We start from the raw sequence: 12,983 nt of genomic DNA, 5'->3' as shown, positions 1-12,983 counted from the left end.
TTCCCATATCCAACTTGTAAACGATTCTTATCCCAGAATAATTTCATTCCGAGCTTCAAAGACATTTATATACTGGAATGGCTATTAAAAACGACAGTAATCGTCTAAAATGTGCTTTAACATGAAGATAACAAGGTTTAATTTCCGTTGGTGATGACAAACGTTCGAAAATTAGATTTTTTTGTCTTTTCTCCGAAGAATATAATGGATGGACTTGTGGCGTCTTTTTGTGAATATTGTAGAGATATAATTATGTAGGTAGGTGAAAAAGGAAAGATTTTTAGACGTCGAAGATAGGTAGGTACTTTGCCTGAAAGTTAACCCGTTTGCGTACTCGTGTTGAATTTAGTTTGGCTGCGTAATTTGTTTTTTCTGATAGTCATCAAATTCTTCTTCTTCTTCTTCCTCGCGTTATCATGGCATTTTTTGCCATAGCTCATGGGAGCCTGGGGCCCGCTTGACAACTAATCCCAAGAATTGACGTAGGCACTAATTTTTACGAAAGCGACTGCCATCTGACCGTCCAACCCAGAGGGGAAACAAGACCTTATTGGGATTAGTCTGGTTTCCTCGCGATGTTTTCCTTCACCAAAAAGCAACTGGTAAATATCTGTATGGGTGTCCATCAAGTCAAATTAAAATCACTGAATATCACAAAAGTTTATTTTGGGTTCCACAATTGTTATATTAAAACCAGGGTTAACACTGAAGGTCAATTATATCAATAAATTTAGCCAAACTGTTACAGTAATTTACAAGGGCGTTTACGGTTTGGGAACTACCGGGCAGATCGCAAGACGGGGAACAACTGGCGAGCCCCGCGCCTTACGGTTTGCATCTAGAATGCGTTGTCAGCATTCCTGTTACATTGTGTCCCTATATATCAAATGATATTTCGTACATAAGTTCCGAGAAACTCATTGGTACAAGCCGGGGCGGGTTTGAAACCGTGACCTCCGGATTGAAAGTCGCACGCTCTTACTTAAGTGTATGTATTACAATATATTAAATTTGTATGCCATATTATAAGTACATCTTTATTATTATAGTTAAATTCATTTACATCAACAATTTCGCTAGAAAAATATTCACCTACATATGTCATATAACGGTGATTTTAGTAACCAATGTTATAAAATAAATAGAAATAGAAATTATTTATCGTCAGACCACAGGTACAAATATAAAAGATGTTAATCTAGATGTTGATGTTATGATGTGTTTTAATCTAGTATTAAAATTATGGTAGAAAGGTGCATCAATAATTATAAAAGTACCTAGATTAAAACATTGGTTACTAAAATCACCGTTTTATGACATAGACATTACCAGTATCTAAATAATGGAACTGTATTATAAACCTAAATTATTTAAATATCTTAAACATTTAGAACGCTGTTCATAGTAATAAAACACTTGGCAAAGAATGCAAACCATAATGTCTTGAATGTGCTTTACTGTTAAATGCTCGCTGTGATTTACAACGCTGTGTAGAGGAAGTTAGTCCAAGAGCCAAACAACTTTTCTGTCTATCTATTCCAGTGGATTAATCAGGGTGAGTCAAGGATTATGTTAGACAAAAATGCAGGGCCCAAACCAGGAACAATACAAAATTGATTAAAATTTAAGTCATTGAATGATTTTAGTAGACTACAGTAGGTGAGTTCGAGTAAGGGAGCATATCAAATGTTTTATGTATGTATTTATTGGCAATCAGTCATATTTATCCCACCAAAAGCATTTCATTTAAAATTGGATCCAAGACGCACTAGCTTTTACTTATCAGATCTCGATTAATCCAAATTTCTTTCGGATGGTGACTCCAACAGTGTTGCTGTTGTTGCGTTAAGGATGACTCAGCTAGACCGGGCCGAGCTCGGGCCGAGGCGTCCGACATGGCATTTTATATGACGGCTAATCGGTCATCACGTTGTGCTTTCCATAGAAAACGAAGCTCCGGAAGCTCCGGCCCGACCCCGACCCGGTCTAGCGTGTCATCCATTACTAGTATGTATAGCGTCATTTGCCAGTCACTGCTTTTGTTAGAGAAACTGCGTTGCTGTCTCGATTTAAATATATTTTAATGTAAATTAAAATAATTAATTTTCAGTTCTATGAATTAATTCCAAGCAATTAGATGGTAAATGGCTTATTTTATTCAAATACGAACGAAATATGAACGAGTACGCGACTGGGTAATGTCCCCGCAAAGAAAAGGCGGCAAGGGATAAATTATCCTGGGAATCATTAAATAGCTTGAATTCTTATCAAGCTTCATTCAACTCTTACGTATAAATGTATGTTTAATTTCAGTTCCTAGAGATAGTTCAAAAAGTGTATACATATCTATGATGCTTACTATGTATTAACAGTATAAGTGTCTTGGCATTTAGCAGTAAACTTATACTTGTGTTTGTTTGAATAAAGAATAATGATTAAGCAGAGTCTTAACAAATTATATGCCGAGATAAAACCGCCGGCTCTTAGACTATAATAATTTATAGAACATCTGGTTCTAACAGTACTCTATGCACGCGAAGATCTAAGTGGCATAGGCTTTTGTGTTAAATAAGAGAACAAACGATTTCGTAATTAGGGGCTTTGTATGAGTTAGTGAAACCCAAATTAGGGACATATTGCTGTGACGCGAGTAAAGATGGATGCGACTTGTATGAAGTAGTGGGAGTGGAGGTAAGTGTGCCGAGAAAAGATGGAATATATTTTGTAGCAAATCCCGTCACTTTAGTAGTTAATTAAAATAAAGGGTTGGTAAAAATACATACCCTAACTTCGTCTTTCGTAGGGGAGCTTAGAGCATTTAATAACTGAAGTCGCCTTAAATCCGTCGAGCGCCCACCATACAACAAATTGATGCAAAGCAATTTGACCCATATTGATCTGTAGTAACACACGTCTGATACTAAGTTGCTACGACCCCAATTGAGTTAACATCACACGTGTGGCAGTAGGGCGCTCCACGGGTTAAGAGCTCACCCCTCTGCCGAAAACCTTGCACAATTGTGCAAACTTTTGTATGGACTGACATGGCTATTTATACGTTACGTAGAAATCATGTAGAAATAGCAATACACTTGACGTTCCCTCCCCCGCAAAAATCGGTAGACTGTTTTGTACAGAAAATGACAGTCATGACGTCTCCAGTTACTACATGCTCTAAGTAGGGGAGAGTCGGTTATAGAGTACCATGTTTTTAAATACTTGGTTTTTACATCGTGCTACAGCATCAAGAACCTCTAGTGTAAACTTTTTTCGATAGCATGATGTGCGTTCGCGTTTGCGTTACCTATGTCTATGTTTGTATGGGATTTTGAACAGGGCGCCAAAAGTAACGTTTTGGAAACTCAAAATCCCATACAAAATGAGACAACGCAAATGCGTACGTCACGTCACGGTATCGAATGAAATTTAGACTAGGGTTACTGTACGATTGGGCACCAACGACGAAGTAGATACTTCGGGATATACTTTTGCTAACCCAATACAGTTCGTCATTAAAAAAAGTTAGGGAACATCTTAGATTATTTCCGCGCAGAACATGATCTGTCAACTTTCACTGACCCGTATAAAAATCTACCCTGTATATTCCTTAACGTATTCTTGCTTTTACATAAATTCTTTTTGCCTTGAGAATCATAAAGCTTTGTCAACGTCTTTTATTACGTTAAGCATTACAGCGCTTTTACAAAACCTTTTAAAGCTGTAATTTTGCCTTTATGCGTTATTCTATGCATGTCTCCAGGACAATGAAAATATTTTATAAAATATCCAACAATCTCGATGATTATTTCAAAAATAAAATATAGTTAATATGAAATACAATCCGTCAATCCGTGCTAACCTCGGAATCCGTGACGTAGCGGATAAGCTGCAGGAAAGTCGCCTCCGATGGTATGGCCATATATTTACGCCGCAAACCGGTACCTAGACTACGTCGGAAATAGATGCCTCAACCTTACTGTCCAAGGCCCTAGATCACGCGGCCGCGGTAGGCCTATGAAGCGCTGGCTGGACGTCGTGACAGCGGACATGGAAGAGAACAATCTCACACCTGAGTATGCCGAAGACTGGGCAAAGTGGAGAAGATTGAGCAGGAAAGCGGACCCTGGCGCTAGGTCGGGAAAACGCTAGGTTGAAGAAGAAGAGGAGATGAAATACAATAAATTAATTGCTTATACGATACTAATTTTCTTGCAAACAATTAAGAAGACATTATTTTAGAGTAAGACCAAGCTAAGTAATGATAATCTCCTAAAAGTTTGACGTTTAAAATAACACTTGCACAGTCTGCATGGGCTATCAAAATCGCTAAATCGCTGCCAACTTAGCTTGGTCTAACTCTATTCTTAATCTCGAATTGATCGTTCTCAAAATTACAAAAAAAACCTGCAATTCTAACGAAAACTCCAAATAACTGCCTACACTTTCAGGTGAAAATGTTCAAGCCATTAGCTGTAATATCACCAAACGACAAAAATTCATTAAAATACACGAGCCTCAAAAGCGGCTAAATATAAAGCAAATGGATTCGGCCACGGAACTTATCAGCGGCGACATGAAAGGGGAATATTTGGAATCCCTCCGTCGCGCCGGAATAATTCTGGCAACGTCGCAGTGGTCAGATTTTTTCAGTAACTTGCTGGATATTACTACTAACTACTAACATTAATATATTTATTATATTTAAAAGTAGCAAACAGTAACACTACATAAAACTAAAAAAGAGGAAAGATTAAATCTAAAACTACCAACTACTTATAAATAAATAAAAACTGGCTCCAACTCGGTGCCTTGTGGTAAGGTGCCTAGAAGCCGTGCGGACGGCAATGCCAATGTGTTGCGCGCGGTAAGAGCCAGCAGCCTTCCTGTCACCTATCGCTTCCAAAATTTAATTAGTTTTCACCAAGGAACTTTACGAAAACTAGTTTTTACTGAAAAATCACAGTTAAAACTAGTTGTCACCGAGGACTTACGGAAAACTAGTTTTAACTAGTGAAAACGCGTTTTCACTGAGGTGATATTGATAACTAATTGTAATTAGGGAAAACGAGTTTTTACTAAAACGGTTGTACCCTGAAATAAGTATTAAGAGATAGTTTTTATGAGACTTGGCGCAGTCTTGGCAGGGTCATTATTATTCACATCATCGCTTATTGTTTCATTTTTACAATCTGTATACTATATCCTTGGTTAATATCCGTGTAACAGGGAAGGTGGTCAAAAATACAATGTCGTTTTCGATACCAGCTGCCGTTAGGGCGTATTTATAGCACTCTCTTTCGACACCGCTTTATCTGATGCTATTACATTTTGAGGGAGCTTTAAAATGCTGGTATAATTTTCAGTATTGTGCCTTTTTAGCTATGACTAAACCCCTAGTGTATATTTCATTCGATGGCGTGACGAGTGTTCGCGTTTGCGGTATGTCTATTTTTGTATGGGATTTTGAACAGCGCGCCAATCGGGACGTTTTGGAAACTCAGAATCCCATACAAAATGACACTTAACGCAAACGCGTGCGTAAAAACAAGATTTTTTGTTATTAAACAGCAATCGAAGGTGAAAAGGCTAGCTATTTTAGAATTTTTATATAAACGCGGGTGAATTTGAGGGTCAAGGCTAGTTTAACTTAAGCATACTTAGTTTTATAATATTTATCTTATTTTATCTGTAGGCTCCTGAATTAACTAAAGTTTTTATTGAGTGCTCTATTGAGATATAAATTTATAACAAGTTATATATATTGTTTCATGATATTTTTACCGCACCCTAATTTCCTGTAACCTCATCTGACAAGCCTCCTATCAAGGAAAGGTGTCAAAACATTTCGCTTCCCCCGAAATGGCGACAAACAGCTTTTATAAATGACCTAATTAATATACTTTTGGCAAGTATGAAGTTATTTGGAAGTCCATTAACCGGTTTTAATTTGGTTTTTTTCTTTAGTTTTCTTGTACAAAACATATATCTAACACTTCGCTTCTTCCACAGGACCCCTTAATAACGCACCCAACACACATATCCGGGCCGGACAGCGAAGGCCTGCGGGCATCATGGCGGACACTGCGCGTATATCCCGACGACTACGAAACACACCGGGGCTACCTCGCGCTGCGGTGTCGCGCGACAGTGCCGACGCGCCCGCCCAATATTAGGGCCATGTCGGTGCGGCTGTATGTCGCGACGCGCCCGCATATATCAACGTACATGTTTAGTAAGAATAGTAAGTAATATTTTCCTTAGTATTGCCGAAGGCCAAGCTGCAGGAGGTTAATGCTCAAACACAAAATAGTAGTTTAAATGCGCGCTTCCCGCAACTTTTTCGGATGGGCCGAAGGTTCGAAGTATTACAGAGAGACGCGCCTCCACGCGAGGCCGAAGGCTCAGCTGCGGGAGGAGCTGAAACACAACATCTCTCAAACACTGAATAGTCTAAGATCGAAGGCCGAGCTCCGCGTATTGTCGAAAGCCTGAAGCGCCCGAGAGAAGCGAGCTTCGACGCGAATCCCAAGACCGAGATACTTAGTTTCGAAATTAAGATACTTGGGAAAGTTGTGGGAACACTTGTCAGGCGTGCTCCGCGAAAGGCCGAAGGCCCGGAGCTCGGTTTTCGGCCTCCGTATTAAGATACTTGTACTATTATAATTTGGCACTAACCTCCCGCAGTTCAGCCTTAAGCTTCGCGTGGAGGCGCGCCTCTCCTCCAGGAGGTCTTCTGCGGCCCTACGCGGAGCTCGGCCTCTCGTACTGTGACCTTAATTTGCCAAGTATCTGATGGTACGAGAATAATGTTTTCTATACTGGGTCAAGCAGATCTTGTCAGTAGAAAAAGGCGGCAAATTTGAAAAATGTAGGCGCGAAAGGATATCATCCCATAGAAAATTTGAATTTCGCGCCTTTTTCTACTGACAAGATTTGCTTGACCATCTATAACATTGCTATGTTAGCTCACATATTCCGGGACACGAGCCTCCAGAAATGAGATTAACATCCATTATAATTAGCATCACTACCCGAAAATACATATATTTTCCGCTCTCTGGATTCGGTGATGCTATACGAGTAATATTAGAGAAAAAATAACGTGCTGATATATGATTTTATATGGGAAAAAACACTGAATAACTATGAGAGAATTTTCTGTTTCATGAGAGGAGGCCTGTGCCCAACATTGGGACGTACCTATATAGGCTGCAATTATTTAATTTATTAATTTTACTTCTAATTATTATTATTTAATTTAAATATGTAGGTAGTTGCATAACCTTATAAGTATATCTGTCGCAGTCAAATTGTAGTAAATAGGTACCGAATTTTTAACAAACGGTGTCGATAAAATAAAAGGTACCTACAAGGTAGGTAAGGTAAGTAGGTACTAGGTAAAGGTATCCGCGCGGTGGCCATATCTTCCGTCGGTAGGTTCACGCGGCGCGCCATATCATTTGTTTCCTTCTAATTTCCTGGCTTAACCCCCTCGTAACATTCCTGTATTTTCTTCTAAGTGTGCGAACTAAGTAGACGCTCGAGCGAGGCGACCAGCGGGCCGTGCGGTGTCCATATTAATTAAACAAATGCAAATGTATGCGCACTGGTCGGTCTCAGTGTACGCTACTCAAAATTCCTTGGCCGCTTGATGCTAGGTTGCACGCCCCGCCAAACTCGCCAACATTCGTCAGTAAGAGTCCCTCACATAATATATATGTCGACGCGGAATCGGCAAAATCCAATAGGAAAGAGCTTTATGTCCGCGCAATAAGAGCGAAAAAGCCGTCGATGCGTCGGCATGCGACGGCCGATCCACGTCGATGCGCGCCGATATATCGGAGACCACGGACTGGACAAATGGCGCGCGGCGCGGCAAATCAATGTATGAATGGCTTTGATTTGCCGCGCCAAGCGTCGAATGCGTCCAGTCCTAGGCCTGAAGCCGTATATTGGGTTCACTGCTAACGCTACGCTTGCAGTCGATTAAGTCGTTTATCCGCTTTGTAGCGAAAACCGCCAACAGACAACCCATCTAGACAACCCATATTACAAGCTTTTACTATTTTATCTATGTTCGGGTCAAATCTTGCAAGCTAAATTAGATTCACTCTTCCCATGACTCGATTAAGCTGAAACTTCAAATACCATAATATGTAAGTTGCTAGACAATTTAACGTACTATCGAGCTGATCTACTGATGGACTCAGGAAGTGGCCATAGGAACTCCGTGCCACCAACCTAACCAACCAACCTTGTGTTTGGGTTTGTTAGGATTGCCTTGACTCGTATTGCCTGTTGAAAGAAAAGTAAAGTCAGCATAAAAGCTCGTATCCAACATTAATTTTTCGACAAAAACTTATTTTATAAATTGTTCCAGAAGCGGCCGCGGGCTGCGCGCGTCACCGCCTCCGCTCCGAGATGATCGTGTGGACCCTACTACTGCTGGCCAGGAGACGAGTGCCTTTGCTACTAGACTAGGTTACTATATCGCACTCTCGCTAGGGAAACTTCACATTTAGAGAGAGCTTGGCAAGCGCCTCAGGGAGAAGGGGAATGACCCCCGTTCTGAGTCATGGCTTGTCCAACAGGTCTCCATCGCCACAGCGGGGTAACGCTGCTAGTGTGATGGGGACCTTTGGACCTGGCATGGCTCAGAACGGGCTTTAGTTTCTGAAGTTTTGTACATGTATATTGTTAAATGTATCCTTTGTGAGAGAAATAAAATTTTAGCCATTTATAATTCAAAATTAATAGATTCAGGCTTTGAGGATATAACCAAACGTAGACGCCATGTCTGTTATTTTCAGTACAAAATAGTCTGCCGATTTTTGTGGGGGAGGGGCACGTCACAATGTATACGTAACGTAAAAATAGCCATGTCAGATATACGTCAGTCCATACAATGTGTATGACCATTGGTCGCCTATTTTCGACAGAGGGGAACGCCTGTTAATGGCTACTCCGTTTGGTTATATGCTCTAAGGATTTAGGCGTTTCTTTGACAAAATCTATATTAATTGATACAAACATATTCTCAAGAATCAATAGTAACTAGCTGTCACTATCTGATTCTAAGTACAAAAACTATTTATTTTTTATATCGGGTTTCAATATAGGTAGACCAATTTTATTATTCTCCATTGGAGTTTTCAATCAACCATTGTCATGTTGCCTAAGCCCTTTGGGATAGTCATAGCTTTGCGCTCTTCTAGATTTTCTAGAAAAATAAGAATCTAGACTCATAAGAAGTTTTTGGCGAGAGTACAATATGTAAGTGGTTAAGTATGTAAATAAAACAGAAAGGTGTTTGCAATTGATAACTTTATGTAATAGCGGATGGTGCTGGGCCTAACATACGGTGTTGCATGAACAAGAGATTTCCTTTGGCAGGATTGGTCCTTAGGACCCAAGGATGGATTCAAGAAGTGGAGCCACCGAGATTGTTGATGTAAATTTTTAGGAGGGGGGCTCTCAACTTGATCTTCATATCTGTATCATTTAAGCTACTAGGCCAAGTTTGGTATCTTTTTCGTATAAATCGGGGGTGCCGAATTCATTTCTGATATCATAATGACACCATTCTGAAGTAAAAACACATAAAATATGAAAAAAATACTTTTTTTTTAAATTCCTCTTCACGCTTAAACTGCTGAACCAATTTAGTTAAAATTTGGTACAGAGATAGTCTGAGTCCCAGGGAATAACATAGCATACTTTTAATCTCAAAAATCATCCCTTAAGGGTGTGAAAAGGGAGGAGGAAATTTGTATGGGGATTCAATAACCGCTGAACCGATTTAGATAAAATCTGGTATAGAAATATTTGGAGTCCCGGGGAAGAACATAGCATAGTTTTTATTCCAAAAAAAATACCTTAAAAATGAAAGGTAAGGTGTAGGATTGTATGGGAAATCATTAAACGCTGAACCGATTTCGATGAAATCTATGTCTACATCTTTGATTTACTTGAAAATGATACTAAACTTGACTTAGAACCTAAACTTAAAGAATTATCAACCTCAGACGTCGCCGACGCTTAAAAACCCCCCCACCCCCCACCTGCATCGAAAATCTGGGTGGCTCCACTTCTTAAATCCATCCTTGGGTCCTAAGGACCAATCCTGCCAAAGGTCTCTTGTTCATGCAACGCCGTGGTTGACCTTTTTATGCTCTGAGCACACTCAACTATAACTTTATTTAGTAAATTATAAAATATAAAAAGAAAATTATTACAAAAATAAATGAGTAAGGGAAATATTTATTTCAATAGAAATCTATACGTAAATACTGATGAGAAAAAATATACGTAATATCTTTTACAGGCACCTTTCTCAGGTCAAACGAAGCTGTGAATATGTTTTCGAATATAAATATAACATATATGTAAATATTAACGTGATGCACTCAAGTAAATTATCACCGTAGGTAATTAATAAAATATTGTATAATTAAATTCTCGATATTGAATTTCATCTTCGTTAAAATCATTTTTACTACTATTTCTTAAAATTTGCATATCACACTTTTCACAATTATTGTGTTCATCTTTAAAATGTTCTTACTGTTGCTGTGGCAATATTTTATTATTCAAATAGGTACGATTAATTAATAATTAGCTAATGATTGATGCAATTTTCGTAAAAAAATATTGTTTATAATATTTAATGAACCATTATGAAATTATAACTTAAATCCCATTAAGTTATACAAATTGTTTGTATTGTTTAATATAAAAATGTTAGTGGTCTTTAAAAAACTTAGAAAACTATTATATTGACCGTAAGCATAAAATTTGAGATAGCTCGGCATAATATGAGTATTCAAGCCATTGGCTTTTATGCTGAATACGGAAAGTAATGAAAATGACACAATTAATTATCTAGGAGTTAATTTTGAAATTACCATTTCAAACTTGATAAAATATAAACTGCTTTAATTTAGTTAACGTATAAAGTTCATTTTAAAATATTGCGTGAAAGATGAATGAGCATTATTCGCTCGTTTTAAAACAAAACAAGGCTCATTAAGATACGTTTATTTAAGCAATTAATTTCATGTTATCCTGTCGTAATCATTCCATAATTGTATTCAAATTTGATAATAGGACAATGTGTGATTTATATTGTTTAAGGTAAACGTCCGAGTGCTCCTATGACATGTACAGTATTGTACAGTCACCTGTTATAATATGTTACACAACGAAGGCCGCGAAAATATCTGACACGATCTTTTTTGTAGAGCCATAAGATCGAGTCACATATTTTTGCGGCCTTCGAAGAGTAACATATTTATTGCACTGTACATGTCATCTTCTTAAACTTACGTCATCAGCAATGGACGTGACAACGGGGTGTCGTTTGTTGGGTGTTAGCATGTCGAGTCCTGGATACCAGGAATCAGAACCGGTTTTTGCCAAAACTTGGAATTGGAAATAACCATAATATTTCGAATTATTTTATACTTTTATTTTTATATTTTATGTAGGACACAGTTATGTTTTTAGATAACGACTTCGTATTATTAGATTGCCCAATTAGAAATGAAATAAAAAAAATTGTAAAGAACAAAAAAATACCGGTTTCGTTCCCATACAAAAAATACCGGTATCCGATCCCTGTTGGATACACATCGAACACTTAAATATGAGTAATTGTTAAATATTTAAGGGAAAATTGTACCTTTTTTAAGTAAAAATGATCGTGTAAGGTTTGGAACAATGGGGTTGTCTGCTAAAGGAATCGATAGTAACTACTTATAATAAAATATGTAGGAAATAAAAGTCTTTTAAAATCTACAATCTATATTGAAAAGTTCAGAGCCTGCCACGCAACTCGTACTACGAGTAAAACTTGTCGTGCAGAGTGTGTGCCAGTACAAAGTAAAAACGAATATTTTATTCCCTTCACACACGAAACTTTGAAAACATGAGAAATTATTATAAAGTTTATTTTAAAGTTTGCTAAGAGACGGGTGTTACTCGAAACTACACTAACTAACTAACTTTATTTTAACAAGAAAATATATTTGAATAAATATACATTAAACTTAAAAAAAAAAGAAAATACATTATTTTGGTTCTAATGTTATTTTTCTTCCCTTTTTTGCTAATATAAGCTAATACAGATTTTTAAACACTTCCTAAACCTTTTTCTTAATTAATGAATAATGTAACTTGTTTGTAATGGATCTGTAAAAAAAAAATCTTTCCTTATTTTTAGGAAACACTGAGCTTTATATTTATAAATGACTATCCATACGACTTATGAGTCATAAGTTATGACGTACATATATCTAAATATAAACATATTGATATTGTCATTTGTAAATAAGTCGTTAAATGTGCCAATTTATGTATTATATAAATAAAGTTGTTTATATTTGAAAATTGATGTTAATTATATTGGTTATTTTATAATGGCGTACTCTTAGCAGAATAATTAAATTAATACTCTTTCAGGCATAAGACCTGTAAACTATATTTTTCATTATTTATCCAAAAATGTATAAAGAGGTGACAATTTCACTTCTGTACTGGTTTACTTTCTGGTTGGTAATAAATAACTAAGATAAAAAATGTAACACTTTAAAATACCTGGTTAGTTAGTTTTGCTGGGCATTTTCCGCAAAACTAACTAACTAGGTACATATTTTAATTTTTAATTTATTAAGCTTTGTTGAATCATTATCACAGCGTTCTCGCAATAAAGTGCTATACATGGCTTCTGTAATTAAAGAAGAAGAATAAAGAATAAAATGTTTATTTTCTAATGAATATTCACAAAGGTACAGTTTTTACTGACCTCCACACTAGGCAACGCCTGTCCTGTGGAGGAGCTTGACAATTACATGTTTACAATACGTCCCCAAAAAGTCCCCGGTTCCCAATAGGCCAGTATTTATTTGCTACAATATTAGAAACACAGTCGACTGTTATATAAATCGAAGAGCAACGGAAATAAAGGATATTTATTCAATTTAATA

The 12,983-nt window shown here is 37.3% G+C and overlaps 1 protein-coding gene across 1 annotated transcript in view; it reads left to right on the top strand.

The window, feature by feature from the left end:
- LOC134791629 (uncharacterized) overlaps positions 1–8,481 on the top strand; it is a 178,913-nt gene extending 170,432 nt beyond the window's left edge. Inside the window, exons 5-6 of the mRNA XM_063762677.1 lie at positions 6,010–6,241; positions 8,381–8,481. Coding sequence (XP_063618747.1) covers positions 6,010–6,241; positions 8,381–8,481 — 333 coding nt within the window. The remainder of the gene's footprint in view (positions 1–6,009; positions 6,242–8,380) is intronic.
- Positions 8,482–12,983: the final 4,502 nt, after the last annotated feature.

Source organism: Cydia splendana, chromosome 6 (assembly GCF_910591565.1).
Source record: "Cydia splendana chromosome 6, ilCydSple1.2, whole genome shotgun sequence".
NCBI lineage: Eukaryota > Metazoa > Arthropoda > Insecta > Lepidoptera > Tortricidae > Cydia > Cydia splendana.
This window is presented reverse-complemented; position numbering and strand designations above follow the sequence as displayed.